General features: G+C 35.2%; 1 protein-coding gene across 1 annotated transcript; it reads left to right on the plus strand.

Moving 5' to 3' along the window:
- Window positions 1-10,161: 10,161 nt before the first annotated feature.
- On the plus strand, window positions 10,162-14,467 carry LOC125200729 (protein IMPAIRED IN BABA-INDUCED STERILITY 1-like). Its single transcript, XM_048098475.2, has 8 exons — window positions 10,162-11,198; window positions 11,898-12,182; window positions 12,267-12,584; window positions 12,704-12,931; window positions 13,053-13,238; window positions 13,316-13,834; window positions 13,946-14,081; window positions 14,168-14,467. Exons 1-8 carry the CDS (start codon window positions 10,818-10,820, stop codon window positions 14,185-14,187), a joined length of 2,073 nt encoding a protein of 690 aa, XP_047954432.2. The 5' UTR covers window positions 10,162-10,817; the 3' UTR covers window positions 14,188-14,467.
- The last annotated feature ends 2,320 nt before the right edge of the window (window positions 14,468-16,787 follow it).

Genomic DNA, 16,787 nt, shown 5'->3' on the forward strand with positions numbered 1-16,787 from the left:
ATAGAATTGGTCTACTTTTAAGAGATATTTCAAAATGGCAAATGTGGTCTATTTTTAAGGGACGAAAGGAGGCACTACAACAAAAAAATCGGAATATTTTTTAATGCAATTAAGGACCTTAATTTGTGTTTCTAAATATACCACCAATGTTTCAAAAAGTGTCCTTATTGTTGGTGTCTCAACTAAAACTAGAAGACGCAAATGGAAACGTCCTAAAAAAAGGGATTTAGGTTTTGCATACGTGGTTATTTTTAAAAACTTTCCAATACAAGTATTTGCGTCTCAATTTTTGTATCCTTAAAAGATACTATGTTCTTTGTAATGGACTAATGGAGTAATATTCACTGAAATGGGACAATTAGTAGGGACCGGAAAGAAGTAATTCGTAAATTTAATCTACAAATAGTTAGAACTTAGAATACAAATCTAATTATATCATTGTTAGAAATTCCCCTTAGAGTAAATTACGGACATGAACCAGATATATATATTCATAATCGATATTGTAAGTTGAGCATTTAAACACAATCTTAGATGTCGCAGTCTCGCAGATGTGGTAGAATTGGGGCTAGGAGTGGACATAGAGGGTGCCCTCGTACCCCTTGAAGCTGCAATAGTAGAACACGGATCGATCCAACCCGGAACGCAGTGCCACGACCTGGTTGCTCTAAGCACCTGCCGTGTTCCGAAACATGATGACCTGTCTCCGTCGATGGCTACGAATTTGGTTAGGATTATCACATCATGTGTTTTATTAGTTGGAGAATATCATGTTTTCTACAAACTATCAACTCAACACACATAAAATTGACATTAATTATTTCCATTTTAGTGTTGCAATTTCCAATTGCATACACGATATACTATGATTTGAGTGTATAATAATTAAGTCTATTTTGATGAATCATGTTGCAATCTCTTATCTTGTATCGTTTCTCATTCATCTTCAATTGTTCATATTATGTCGATTTTCCTGTTTATCTCTTGCTGAGAAAATACCTAGATTTGTGTTAATTCAAAATCAGTTGAATTCAACTAATTTATAGTAGTATAAATTTTTACTCTTTAGCATTGCATATGTACTTTGACACATCAATTCAATGCTCAGGAAAAGAGCTACAATGATTTGAAGAATTGAAATAGCAAAACAAAAAATGTTCATTTTTCATGATACAGGCTGCTTTTTTATTGACTTTTTGGTCTGTAATAAGTGGTAACATTATAGAAAAGTGTAAGGAACTTTTATTTTTGGGGGTGTGACAGATTTTGGTGCATATAAAGATTCTTTCATCTAGGAAATCATCAAGTAGCATAGTAATGTCATCACCAACCATACCTCCCAAAATTATGAAACCATTCTTTTCTAATGTTTTAATTACCATTTGATGATATTTTGTTTAGTTTTAGTGAGTGAAGTAGTTGGCTTAAGACAATCCAATTGACCAACCTTTGACCCCCCTCCAATGGTTAAATGTCCTCTTCATTATTTAATAAATAGTCTTTTGGTTTTTCATTATTGTCGACATATATAGATACATATATTATTGATCGTTTTATTTTGGACAATATCAATATGCGTTATTCCATCTCTTAAAAATAGCGGCTTTGAGAACAACACATGTTTTAATACATGATATTGATAAAATAGTATTGGTGGATGGTGTGACCAAGTTATTGATAGAGTCTAATTGGTGAAAAATTTTCAAAATCAGAAGTTGATTAAGTTTGGGTGGACGAACTAAATGGTAAAAAAAAGACTATTTTTTGGAAATGGGTATTTGACAACAGCTTTATTATTATCAGAATTCTACTCATATATCAGAATTATAAATATTGAAACAAGGACTGAGACGCTTGTGGTAATTTTTACTTATTGATCTTTGCACATATATATAATTAATTATAGTCAAAAGTATTGACTTTTTAATTTTTGTGTCACCAAAATTAGTCTTCATTTGTTTATGGTAAATTTCTCTCTAGTGAAGTGTGTGAGTGTCCTATTTTTCAATAACATTACTTTGATTCTTCTCTTTATTTTAAGAATATTCATTGTAACTCGTATGTCTATTGTTAAGAATATTTTTTATGAACAAAGATAATAATTTGTTCCTTAAAAATGTTTTTATTATATACATAGTCTGTATTGATAGAGCTGAGCTACATCCCAAAAAAAAAAAGAGCTGATTAGCTACATCCGTAAATTTGGTGCTAAATAGATAGCAAACAAGAACTTACACTTCAAATAATGGACAATGTTTGCACCATATATGTGAAGGCTTGTAATTAAACCTAAACCTTAATTTGAGGTGGGTTTAGCAAGCAAATTTGGTAATACTTAAATTTGTTGGGTGGGGTGGGTGTTGGGACCAACTATGATTAAACTTTTTGGCACCCCATACACACACACTTAAAAAATAGCCTTAGTTTTTTTCACTAGGTCCAAAGTGCCACTTTCTTGATTTCTGTCCTTAAATACTGCAATATTCTGACATTGTCTCATGAATTTCGTATCACGACATCATTTAGTAACTTCATTATCCCAAAAATTAGTGTTAAACTAATCCCATAAATCTCCTTGCAATGGCTTTATAAATATTTCAAGAAATTGAACAAGATATGAAAGTTGAGAGAAATCATGTGGTATAATGACTTGCACTATCATTATAATGAAAAATAAGACGTGGGAAGCATCAATGATTGTGGTTAGTATTTTAAAATATCACATGCAAAAGTTAACTTTATTTATAGGGATCACAAATTCACAACCCTATATGATTATTGATTTGAATCAAATAATGCTTGTTCTGCCCCATGATTTCTCCTATTTTATATCTTAAAATCATTTATCAATTAATCATTAAAACTTGATTATTATATATTAGTTGATAGATGTACATGTGGAGTGGGGTCTGATTGAAACTGTTCGTTGCCTATCAAGATGGCGTGCAAATTCTTTTATCTTACCACCATTATCTTCGTCTTTGAAATAGCTTCGCGTGGGTATATTGTACGCCTCAATCGGAGCTCGGATGAAAAAGTTTTGACCATTTGACGAAGGTTGCGGGAAGCAGTCAAAACCGGCACAAACGCCCGGGTCGGGCGTTTTCGGCATAAAAAAACGTCCGGGTCCAGTGGAAACGCCCGGGTTGACATACAAAATGCCCGGATTGTCATCATTTCGCCCGGGCCGGGCATTTTTCTCGATAACTGCCGAATTTCATTGTTCAAATTGGTTTATGGGCGGTTTTTGGAGACGGAGAAACTTCCTTGGACGAAAAGAGAGAGGGGAAAGGAGAGAAAGAGAGGAGGAAGAAGAGAAGGAAGAAATTACGGCCAACATTCCGACTATTCGTCTCCAAATCTCAATTCCACTCAACGAGAGCATGCTTCCTATGGTTTTCATTGTGATTTTTATCATGTGTTTAGGCTAAACTCTCAATGTTGCTCCAAGTTGTGATTTAGGCTTTTGTGAATGTATCTACACCTTTGAATCCACGTTTTGTCATCGTTGATGTGTTTAATGTTAGATTCTATCACTTTAGAGGCCTCTATCGTTATAGATGTTTAATCCTTGTTTATCGTCTCTTTAACATAGACTTGGATGGAGTAATCAATTGATGTGTTGTTGAATTTGAATTGTTCAGAGGATAATTTGACAACGGATTAGGTAAGTTTATATAGTAGATGTTTATGTCTCCCGCGCTTCCGCAGAAGTTTATAAACATCGAAAATTAGTTCATGGAACAAGTGTTCAGCTGACTGTGAACTATACGTCGCAAACATGTTCAGTGCAAGCGATTAGGTTGATGAATTAATCCCAAAATTTGTGCTTTTGATAGATGTAGAAATATGCAAGTCTTTTGAGCAACTTGGAGTGACATGCTTTTCCGTTTGAGAAATTCATCTTTTGTTAATCTTTTATTTTCGTTTGTCTGAATCTTTCAAAACCAAAAAAATCAAATCCTTATGTTTCATCTTTTTAAATTCATAAGTTTTAAACAATCTTCTACCTCCCTGTGGATCGACACTTGAAATACTACTAACGACGCTATAATCTTGCAGTATCATAGTATTATTAGAGTTAATTAATTAAACTTGATATCTTGTGTGAACTGAATCAGATACTCTAAAATACGCATCAATTATATAGTAATTCGTTAATTATTGGTGTCACGTAGTATTACTGCTTCAGTCTCACGTATTTTATTTCGTATTTTATTTTGTACATGAAATAGATGATATATGCGCACTCTTATAATTCTCGTTCATATCCAGTAATGAGAATTATCCAGTAATGAATGAGAATTATATTCTCATAAGTCATAACCAAAATAAATAAGTCCATTTCGTTTGATATACCGACTTTTGTAAGGGGTCCATTTCTATTATATGTCTAACCAACTTCACTGTCACTCACAAAATGTGAGGTGAATTAATAGAACTTTATTTTTTTATGATGCTTAAAAGTGCAACTTAATTATACTCAGAGACTTGAAAGGTTTTTCCCTCACTTTTGTTTATTATAAATGACTAAGCCACAAAATAGTCTATCCACAATGCAGTTCTAATATCTCTGGTCCCTAGTGAATTTCGTTAGTAAGAATAATCTAAGAATATATGAGTACTCACATTTGATATCTTTTTGCACAATTAACATTTTTGTTGTTTTAAAAATTTACCTTATGGGGTATTATTATCCATGGACTTTCTTACCAATTGTTGACATTCGCTAGTATATCTAACTATTGATACTCGTTAGTACACACATCAACTTTATATTATATATTACTCCCTCCGTCCCATTAAAGATGACTCACTTTCCTTTTTGGTTTGTCCCAATCAAGATGACCCACTACTTAAAATGGAAACCCCTTTATCTCTACTTTATCCCCTCTCTCTTACTTTACTCTCTCCATTTAACACACAAAATAAAATTGCATAAAATCTCGTGCCGCCCAAGAAAGGGGTCATCTTCCTTGGGACGGAGGGAGTACATACTATCAATTTTGGCTTACACAAATAAAGTACTCAGAGAAAAAGAAAAGAAAAAAAAAAGTAGATGAAGAATAGCATACGAAAGAAGAGAGAAGGAAAAAACAAATGAAAGAAATGTGTCAGCCAAAAGTGACGTGCAATGATGTATAGTAGATCTGTGTTGGTCAATCAATGTGTATCTGCTAATGTGGTGTGTGATGATGTATAATTGATACTTGATATGTATCAGTCAATAAACGTGTGTCAACCAAAAGTGGTGTGCAATGATGTATAGTTAATGTGTTTCGATCAATTATTAATAGGAAAAACCAATAGAAAATAGCACAAAGTAATCTTAGAGCATCCGCAGCGGTGCTCAACGCACCGCTCGTCCGTCCGTGCCGCTGAGCACCAAGCCGTCCGTCCGCCAATGGAGCTTGTCCGTCCGTGCCAGCGGCACGGCGCTGCTCTTAGCTAAGAGCACGTCCGTGCCGCTGAGCACAATTACGTGGCAATTGCTGATTGGCCAACGGCATAGCCGTTGGCAATTTCATTTTTTTTTTTTTTTTAAATTCGAAATTTATTTTAAAAAATGTTTTTAAATAAAAAAAAATATTTTCCCACTTCCCAAAAAAAATATATCCGTTTTCTACCCACTTATAATTAATTTTTCAATTTTTTTTTCCCCAAAATTCACATTTTCATCTATAAATACCCCCACTCCAACACAAAAAAAAATCACATTCTCATCTATTATCTATACTATCATCATCTACATTCTCTCATCTTTTTTCCTCCTACTCTATCATCTAAATTCCCACCACACTACACAATGTCCGGCTCCGGCGATCACCCCTCCGGCAATCGCGGTTGGAACCACGATTGGTTCGACTTCGAGGCCGGATATAGTCCGGAAACCCAATTTACGGCCCCTCCTCAAACCCAAGGTTCGCAAGCTCCGGGTGGCTACCGTCCTTACCCGGTGCACGACCTAAACGCCCCCGGGTTCGGGTGGGCACCCGAACCCGGATCGGGAGGGAGCAACAGCTCTACTCCTACTCCTACTTCTGGTCCTACTCCTCCTGTTCGTGGCACCCGCACCCCGTACACTCCGGGTGAGATGATGGCGATGTTCAAAGCCTACTTGGCAGTCTCCGAAGAGCCGGACGTCGGCACGAACCAAACCGGGGAAACTTATTGGTGGCGCATCACTCGCCTCTACAATGAAACCCGGCCGGAGGGAACCATATATCGCAATGATAGTATGGTTCGCAATTGCATCTACAGATGCAACGAGGCAATCGGGAAGTTCCAGGGGATTTACCTCCAGGAAGAGCGGTCGGCGGGGAGCGGCACGAACGAGCTCGACATCATCACTGCCGCCTTGGCGGCATACCAAAAGGAGGAGTACAAACCGTTCAAGTACCTCGATTGTTGGCAGGAGGGGCGCCAACATCCGAAGTATAGGGGCGGCATAGCAGCATCCTCCTCCAGCTCCTCCAGCAAACGGTCGAGGTCGGTAGCTCTATCCTCCTCCGATGATGTGGCTACCCAGCTTGCCGGAACTAACATGGGTAGCCCCGACGCTGGCCCGAGCGGTTCCCGCCGCCGCGCCCCGACTCCATCCGCCGCCGCCCCCGCCCCCGCCGCCGCCGCCCCCGCTCCCTTTGTGCCTCCTCCACCCCCGACCAACTCGTTGTGGGCCATATTGAGTCAACTTCATATGACCGATACGTCTCACATGACTCCGGAACAACTTGCAACACACGAGCAATTGATCCGGGGTCTCAAGAGGCAATTGGGGTTAGAAGAATAGTCTTCCACGTTTGTAATTTTTAATTTGTAGGATTTTAATTATGTATTTTTTATTTTAATTATGTATTTTTATTTTTAGTATTTTAATTATGTAATTTGTATTTTTTAGGATTTTAATTATGTAATTTTTATTTTATAATGTATTTTTTTAATGTAGAAATGTTTTTAATAATTGGAGTATTTAAATTGAATAATAGAATGGTGGGACCCTTGAGCTTGTCCTTAGCTAAGAGCACGGATGTGGGTGTTGTGCTCTTAGCTAAGGACAAGGAATAAAAGTGGGTCCGGGCCCACCTCCGTGCTCTTAGCTAAGAGCACGGATGGGAATGCTCTTAAATGCGATTACTCCTATATGCATGGGCTAACCTTTTTAATACTAGAATGAATTGGGAATGAAAAATATTAGAATTGTTTATTTATCCATATTTTTTTAGTCTATGGATAAGTAAAAGTTGATCTAAGAATCGAAAAATGATTAACCTCGAATATCCAAGTTACTATTTTTTTTCATATATATAATTGATCATGGCCGCGAATACAATTAACAATATCACCTCAAAAAATAGAAGTTTCAAGGACAAAAAAGATTTTAAAAAATTGAAGATATGGCCATTCACCAATTTACTTGACATTCTTGAAATATAAAACTCAACAAATGATCATTATCATTGATAGTTTAATGCCATTTTATTATGGAAAAACTTAATGTACTTCTATGTGGAAATAAATTCGTGATTTTTTTATGAAAGTGCAAGTGATAAATAAGTACTTAGATTGGAATAATAGTAATCAACGATTCATTATGCCGGAGATAAAATAGCTTGCAAATGTTACTCCCACTTTATACAATATAGCCATATAGATTTCCAAACTGGTGTATATATTAAAGTTTGAAAATAAATGTAATACTACTTCATATATTAATATATTATTCTCAATTAATAAGTGCACTGAATAACAAGAATTTATTCCAACCATACTCTCATTAATTAAGGACGTGTAAGTGAATGGACTATAAAATCTTATTGAATAAAATAAGACTATATATGATTTTTTTATGGGAAAAGAAATGATACTATTAAAATATTGATAGGTTGGAGGAATTAATGGTTCCGATTGTTATAAGCTTCCCAGGAGCACAAGTCATCCATGAAATAATGGCATTGACACCAACTTATCATTTCAAAATTTCTTTTAATTGATTAAGGTTCATAAATAAACATCACCTTTTTATTTAGATTGTATAGTCAAAGGGAATTCACATTTCATCAAAACTTTAAAATATCGGTTAATTGTCTAAGATATTAGCATTTAATTATCTGAATTTATAAGTATTACAAAATTTCAAAATATTTTAATTAGAAGTTCATCTTTTTGTTACTACTACTACAATTTTAGCACAATAATGTACCGACTGCTGCCCACTTTTGTATGCAAGTACACAAACTACACAAAAGAAAAAACAAAAACAAGTGTATTTGTCTCATTATTTTCTTATTATGAGTAGACAATTTCCAATTTACAGTCACTGTCATATGATAAATGAAACCAAAATATATTTAATAATACGTGTAGGACGAATTAGTAATTATAAAAAGAGACAAAATATAAAATAACCATTTACTTAATTTAAGCAAAATAATTAAAAGTGATATATCTGAATTTAATTTTCTTACTTTTTGCTAAATAAATAGTGTTGCTTCACGGATAGAATGTAAAATAGTAGTATGTAAAAAATTGTAAGAGTATTTATTTAACCGATTCAATACGTTGATATTTTCTTTATCTATACACTAGTGGACTCCACCAGATAACAAAAATAAAAAATAAAAAATAAAAAATTCATGATCTCAATAAATCATAATTAACTGTTTGATTATATAAGTATTAACCAAGGCTGTTTTATACTAATCTCTCTCAGTACTCAAATCCTTGAGTGTAATTTGAAGTTGAGTCGTTCATTGTTTAGCGTTTGTATTTTCTATTTAAACACAAACACATATATTACTCTAAATACATCGAACTAACACAAACACAAAAACATTAATAAGTGAAATAATAAAACGGACACACACAAATACAAAAAACTAATTAGAGAAATATTGTTTGAGCAAAAAGAAGGACGTGCATGTGCGTTGCTTTGAATTGTGGGTTATTGTAGCAACCAATCAAAATTAATGCATTTAATATTGCCTTAAGAGTGGTAGCACAAATCCACAATTTCATATGGTAAATAAAATTTGACAATTTTAGTTGCAGGACTTAGAAATATGAAGAAAATGGAAAAAGTTTGGGAGTGGGTGAAAGCTTACCCCCCTTCAATAATTTTCTTGTTTTCTTTTTCTTTTTGTTGGGGGTGAAATTTTTGCCACTTTTGCTTTTTAATATTTTTGAATTTTTTTTGTAATGTGTATGTTATCATTATCGACTAATTACTTTTCCTATTTTCTTGTCTTCCATTTTCCCTTCTCATAAAAACTCGAGTTTTGTTAATTAATTAAAAGAACATGTATGCTTATCAAGTTTGATCTTTTCAAATCGAATTGCTATGGATTTAAAAGTTATCCAATTAAAAATAAAATATTTTTCTTTTTAAGTTATTTTATTAAATTTATTAAAATGAAAATTTTATTATTTATATTTTTCTTTCTTTCTTACTTTATCCTCTTTTTATTAACTCACAAAAAATACTAAAAAAATTTCGTATAAAAAAAAATATTTTATATCTAATGAGATAAAGGAGCAAGAGTATTATTTTAAGTATCTTAGGAAGGACTATAAATAACTCACTGTAGATAAAAAAAAATTATTACCATCATTTATCACTCCCACTTCTCATTTTCTTTCTCATCTTTTTTTCGTGCAATCAAATCAAATTATTTGCAATCATATTAATTATACTAATATGCCCGTGACCGGTTGACCACGCTGTAAGAACTCCTCTATATCTACATCAAAATACAATATGCTACTATTAAAGAGTAAAATAGTAATATATCACAAACATATTATAGTGGAATTTGACTGCTCACTCTTTTTATTGTTATTCTTCCCCCTCTTTTTGTCCCCTATCATTATAACTATATGAACACATTACTCACTCGTCAACACCAACCTAACCAATATGTTTCTTCTCTAATCTCTCTCTTCACTCCCCCCACACGCTCCATTATTGCCCCACCCCACAAAAAACAAATCAAAAGTATCATAAAATTTCATCAATTTTTTTATATTTCATCTTGTAAATTTATTCAAAAAATCCCTCATGGAAAACTATAGAGTGGGACAGCGTATGACAGACTGAAAAAATAAGGACCAAATAATTAAAAAATTATGCCTTAGAAATAAATAAAATCCCAACCCAACACCTCCATTTTCTCATTCTGTGTCAGTCACTATAATGGTCTTTTGAATTCTGCAACCAATCCCCACCAAAATGGGCATTTAGTTTTGTAAATTTGAAGGCAAGTAATATAGCAACATGAAACCAAAAATAGAGAAGAATGGTGCAGAAATTTCCATTGCCAAATCCAAATCAACGTAAAAGTCAAATACATCCACTCAGTTTTTTGGAATAGTTGCCAACTTTTCTTGGTTTTACACTGTGCAGATTCCAGTTGCCTTTCTTTAAGAAAACGAGTCAATTATTAAGCAGAATAGATAGATACAGTATTTATACGTATACAGGGGAAAAAGAGGCGACTGGTTTCTCACTCCGTTGATTCCGCTTGTGTTCTTGCGAGACCCATTAAGAGGGAAGCTCTCCCGCAATCGCCGCATTTAAAAGAGAGCAGTGAGAGAGGGGGAGAAGTGAAAAAGATCTTCTTTTTCTTGATTTGCCGTATAAAAACGGGAGCTTGAATTTAGTTTCCGACGATCCACGAAACCGGCATTGCTTTTCCCCAAACTGAGTTCGGCCCACCTCAAGATTTGGTATATTCTGATCTGGGCTTGAATTGCTTTTCTTCTCCGAAGCTCACGGCGGCGGGTGTGATGGGTCGGTGAGTCGACCCGGTGGCGCGGCCGCTATGGGTTGCGTGTCGTCGAAGCAGACGGGGTCGGTTACGCCGGCCGCGCTGGACCACTCGGGGGCGTTCGTTGGCGGGTCGGGCCGGAGCAGGGTGGGGAGCGGCGGCGGCGGCGGTTTGGCGGCGGAGCTGGATGCGAACTTGAAGAAGGTGAAGAAAAGAGGGTCGACTGAGTCAGGGAGCGAGGTGGGCGAGTCGGGGAGGACGAGTTCGAATGGGTGTGGGAGTGAGTCGGTGAGTTTTAGGCTGGGGAATCTGCATAAGTTTGTGGAGGGGGAGCAGGTGGCGGCGGGGTGGCCGGCTTGGCTGAGCGCGGTGGCCGGTGAAGCCATCCAGGGATGGGTGCCGCTCAAAGCAGACTCCTTTGAGAAACTTGAAAAGGTTTGAAATTTACAATCTTTAATTGGGATTAGCCACGTTTTTTGCTTGTAAACATGTGATTAATTAAGTCGTTATCATCTTTGTTTTTGTTTAGTGATTAAGGGTGGAATTTTTTTGGGACTTTTAGTACTTTGCCTGTGTCTTTTTCTTGAGTTATATTGGGAAATTTTAATCATTAACTATGGGATGCATCAGTTGTCTGTATATTCCGAGTTTTAGAGGTTGAAGAAGTATTTAATCATTAATTATGGAGTACCTTTTATTCAATTTTATGCATATCAAGATCATTCATATGCGTATGAAATTCTCTTGAGTTTTCTTAACTATGGATAGATGGAAAGATTCAAGGAGGAGTTGATGAGTTCTTACTGGTTTAGGGTTGTTGCAGTTATTGTAGTTAATTCAAGCTGGAGTCTTTATTTTTTAGTTGGTGAAGTTATAACTTATAACTGTTGTTAAAAAGGATTAGTTTTGTTACCATTTCAATTGTAGTAAGTCATTTCAGCTACATATTACCATTAACTGCTTACTGAAAATGATTTCTTTAATAAAAAATCTGATCTTGAAGTTTTCCAATTGAGCATGATAAGCTCCATTGATAATGGGGTGAAGTAATAATGTTAGCTGATAAGAACTAAGGTTTCATATAATTGGGGGTTTTGCTGATAGAGATGTAAAGTTCCAAATGTATTTGAACAGATTGGTCAGGGTACATATAGCACAGTATTCAGAGCACGAGACTTGGAAACTGGGAAGATCGTTGCTTTGAAGAAGGTCCGGTTTGACAATTTTGAGCCCGAGAGTGTTCGTTTCATGGCTAGGGAGATAACAATTCTCCGTAGGCTCGACCATCCAAATATTATCAAGTTGGAAGGTCTGATCACATCCCGATCTTCATGCAACATCTATCTCGTGTTCGAGTATATGGAGCACGATATCTCTGGACTACTATCTTCCCCAGAGATCACTTTCACCGAAGCACAGGTATAGATCATTCTTTGAGGCTTGAGCAGAGTAAATTGATCTTTTTGGGGCTATTGTCATGATCCCACTGGCTTGGTTTTACAGGTTAAATGCTACATGAAGCAACTGTTGTCTGGCCTCGAGCACTGTCATGCACGAGGAGTGATGCATCGGGACATAAAAGGAGCCAATCTTTTAGTAGATGATGGAGGAGTCCTCAAGGTTGCTGATTTCGGATTAGCCAACTTCAGTTCTTATGGGCAGAAGCAGCCTCTAACTAGTCGAGTTGTGACTTTGTGGTATCGCCCTCCGGAGCTCTTGTTAGGCTCCACAGAATACGGGGCATCCGTGGATCTATGGAGCGTAGGCTGCTTACTTGCTGAGCTTCTTACCGGTAGACCCATCCTTCAAGGAAGAACTGAGGTTAGCATCCTTTCCAACACTCTAAATCACACAATTTGTGAAACATTATGACTGATTTGTAGCATCACATAACTTGTGACACATGAATACTGAAAAATGTATGTTATTTGTATAAACAGGTTGAACAGCTGCACAAAATATTCAAACTCTGTGGATCACCGCCCGATGATTACTGGAAAAAGTCGAAGCTTCCTCATGCGACCTTGTTTAAACCGCAGCATCCGTATAAGAGCTCTCTGTGGCAAACCTTCAAGGACCTACCTGAGTCTGCTGTCTCCCTTGTGGAAACTCTTCTATCCGTGGAGCCACACAAGAGGGGTTCGGCTGCCTCAGCCCTGGCTTCCGAGGTACCCTATTAATAATGATAGATCAATGTCCATTTTCACATCTGCAAGTTGTATGGTTCAAATGGTTTCATGTCAAGTAGGATTCTTTTTAATCACTTGATTCTTTCAATGTGTTGTTTAGTACTTCAAGACGAAGCCTTACGCCTGTGATCCATCGAGCGTGCCAAAATACCCTCCTAGTAAGGAGATAGACATTAAACATCACGAGGAGGCTAGCAGGAAAAGGCCTGCTGGCAGATCACGGGGGCCTGAATCGAGGAAGCCTACTAGGAAGCAAAACGGAATGAATAAACTAGCCCCAGAAGAGGTCCTTTCCTGCTCTCTCTTGTGTATGTGAATCTCTTATCTATGTGTAGTTCTTGATCTGATTTCTGTATTTTACAGAACTTGCCTCCTCAAAAGCAAGGTGAAAAGAAAGTGAACGGAATCGGAGGCAGCAATCGCAAAGCAGAGAATGTATTGGATCAAGAGCCACCTAAGCAGCCAATGAACGTGACCAAAGAGGCGTTCCATGTGAAGAATGCATCTCAAGGGGATGATGTGTATCCAGGCCCTCTACAAGTATCAGGGTCGAGCGGTTTTGCCTGGGCGAAGAAGAGGATGATGGATTCATCTTTGAGGTCGCGGAGTAGGTCTAGTTCGAGGAGTCTGATCCTTGAATCTTCTGGTGCTATGCATCTGAGAAACAATTTGGATTCAGCCGGGGAAGAAAAGTGCGAAGGTGTGAAAGATGGGACAAAGGACCACGACTCGTATGAGACGTTTAAACGATCAATGCTCAAGAAATGGAGCCAGTTAGAGTGTCCGGACTCTTTTGATGGTTCAGATGGATACCACTCTCAAGAACTGTCAATGGCGCTATACCATAAAGAGGAAGCTTCGTCTGTTAAGAGACGAAACATGGTTAGTTTGCATAATTTTCTACTCCGTGACAGTAAGATTACAGACATAATGGTTTCATGAAAATGATAAAAATGTGTTCTTTTTGGTAATATTCATTGGGATATGATGCAGGTTTATCATGATGATCAAGGGGAGAAGGTTGAATTTTCAGGACCCTTGCTATCTCAATCGAAGAAAATTGACGAACTCTTGGAGAAACACGAGCGATGCATTCGCCAGGCAGTTCGAAGATCATGGTTCCAGAGAGGTAAGCTGATTATTACTCAGTTGGTCTTAATGTAGATTATGACTTTGTTGTAATAACACTAATAGCAGAATGGTACATATATGCAGTGAAAAGAAATGGGAAGTAAGTGCATATTGCTAAAACTGAAGCATTTAGATGAGGAAATGGAGCTAAGTAAAAAGAGTGAGGAATGAATGATTTGATGTGGAAAAGAGAGACAGAAGAGGGAAGGCCATGACTGCTTCTTCTCCATATTCATTCATCAAAATTGATTTTCATGCCTTGGAATATTTTTTGTATTACTGCTCCACCACTAATGTACAGGAAGTATGCATAAATAGCTGGTTATTCAAACCTTCCAATGTTTCTTATTTCCAAGAGATGGAAATATAAAAGTTGAAAGAAAATGTTTCTACTTGTTGTTTTGATAGATGACAATTTGGAATTGATAAATCAAAATTGATTATAAAACAATAAAAGCCATTATTTATAAATGGTTTCGATAGCTAAAGAATTTAAATTGAAATAAAAAAATGATTGAAAAATGTAGTACTATAAAAATAAAATAGAATGACGATTTCACCTTATGAACAATGTCAGATGTCTGGAATCCATTGTATATCATGGCAAAGGTGATGGGTTTTACTCGTCAGCTTATTTGCAAGTACTATGCAAATTTTGAGTCATTTTGATATAGTTGATGTTATCGGCATTTTTAATGTGATTGTCGATTGATGGAAGTGCATCAGATAAGTATAAGTGGAATACAAGAAACAAAGAAACAAAAGTTTTGATTAATTATCAATGTCCATAAGCTGTATAACAACATAAAAATGCTATACAATGTCAAACGACAACTATGATGACATGACACCATAATTTAAACATTCTCACCCACCCTAGGTTTTCCATTAATGGGCTCTCTATTATTAATTATATGCACACATACATACATATACGGCTAAATTATAAATTATTGGATTAATAACCTGATTTGTGTAATAAAAAAAAGAAAAATAATTTGTGAATCCCTAACATTTTAGTTATCTCTAGAAATACTTTTCACCATATCTGAAAGAACTCGAACTCGAGAAGAAGTTCTTAAAATGGTCAATGCATTTCATATTTTTATATCTAATTAAAGATGGCAATTTAAATCTCCACCAAATTATTGTAAATTAAACCCATCACATGCAATTTATCCTTTCCCTTTTATGAAATGCAACAAACGATTACATATTTCTTTAACGTCACCGTTTTGCAGTTTAGTCCCGTTAGATATGTTACAATTTAAAACCAACAAATTGGCTATATAATTATTACTATTAATTTACGTTGTAATAATGTATAGTACTATTACTAAATCTTAGCAAGTGGAGTGTATCAATTTAATAAAAAAAATCGTAAATACAATAATTCTGTTTTCTGATTATGATGGATCAACCAAGACTTTTCACTCATAAACATTAATGATCCCCTTCTTGGTAGTTCAATTGGAAGTTAGTGTAATTGAAATGTCATTATTTCATAATAATGGAATCGAACTAATGGTCCTCTTTTAGATTTTCTAGCGCAGGCTACATTAATTTAGGGGTGTCGATCAATATAACCCACTTAGTTTCGAATTAATCTATTCAGTTAAAATAATGAGTTAATATATATTAAGCCTAATTTTAATTGCACATTTTAAGCTAGCCGTTCAGACCATAATGTATATGAAAAAAACTCATGCATGATTTTTCTTACTACTCCTAATAAAATAATAAATACTACTATCTTGTAGCAAAAATAGGTGTTAAAAATGTTATTTCAATGACAATTTGACTGATTAATTGAGTAGTTAAAACTAATGATTTACACACATTTAATGTTAATGATTGTCTTTCTTCAATTCTTATGTAAGAAAGTTTTCAATTAAGTATTAAGAATAATCAAAACATATTTTGAAACATTAAAATCTTATTATCAAATTAAAAAATGAAGTAAATATGTTTGACAGTAATAAAGACTATTTTCATTTTAAACCAATAAATTTTTTCACTAAAATTTTGCATTTTATCATTCACAATTGTGTCTTTTGAAGCCATGTTGGGACATGTTTTACTTTTACACTAAAAAATAAATGTCTAAGCGATTCTCAGTCTTTTTTAATAATAAAGTACGAAACAATATTCTGCTAAATATAGATAATCTTCAAATGAATTTGCGTAGTTCAATGAATTACTTTACCCAATATACCTATTTTTACTCAATATCCTAAAACAAGTAATCTTTCCCTTTAATTGCACCCTCATTAATCACCATTGTACATTCTAATAACGAATCACTACTATCTTATTATGTTTTAAATCATTTAGGAAAAATTATCATGATTCTACTAATTGTACTAAACAATATAATTACATTTCAAAAAATATGTTTGAAATTTGAATACTGATAGAAAGAGTTATTGACAAAGAAAAAATATTGACTGCAAAATCCAAGTCAAAATGACATAAAAATTGAGTCTTGGAGTATGAATTCAAGTTGAAAAAAATTCCTACAAATAATCATACGAATAAAAGGCAAGGTTTATTTGTGTCAAAAACCATGAAAATTGACAGAATTATTACATGAATTACAGCTAGAAGAGGCAGATTTGTCCCTTAATCGTTGTCAACATTTTGCCACGTGATTTCCACATCCCACCAGAAAAGCAATCCGTCCAAAAACAAAACGCAACAGAGT

The sequence above is a fragment of the Salvia hispanica genome, chromosome 2 (assembly GCF_029641045.1).
Source record: "Salvia hispanica isolate PSC_SH4W2 chromosome 2, Shi_PSC_v1, whole genome shotgun sequence".
NCBI classification, from domain to species: domain Eukaryota; kingdom Viridiplantae; phylum Streptophyta; class Magnoliopsida; order Lamiales; family Lamiaceae; genus Salvia; species Salvia hispanica.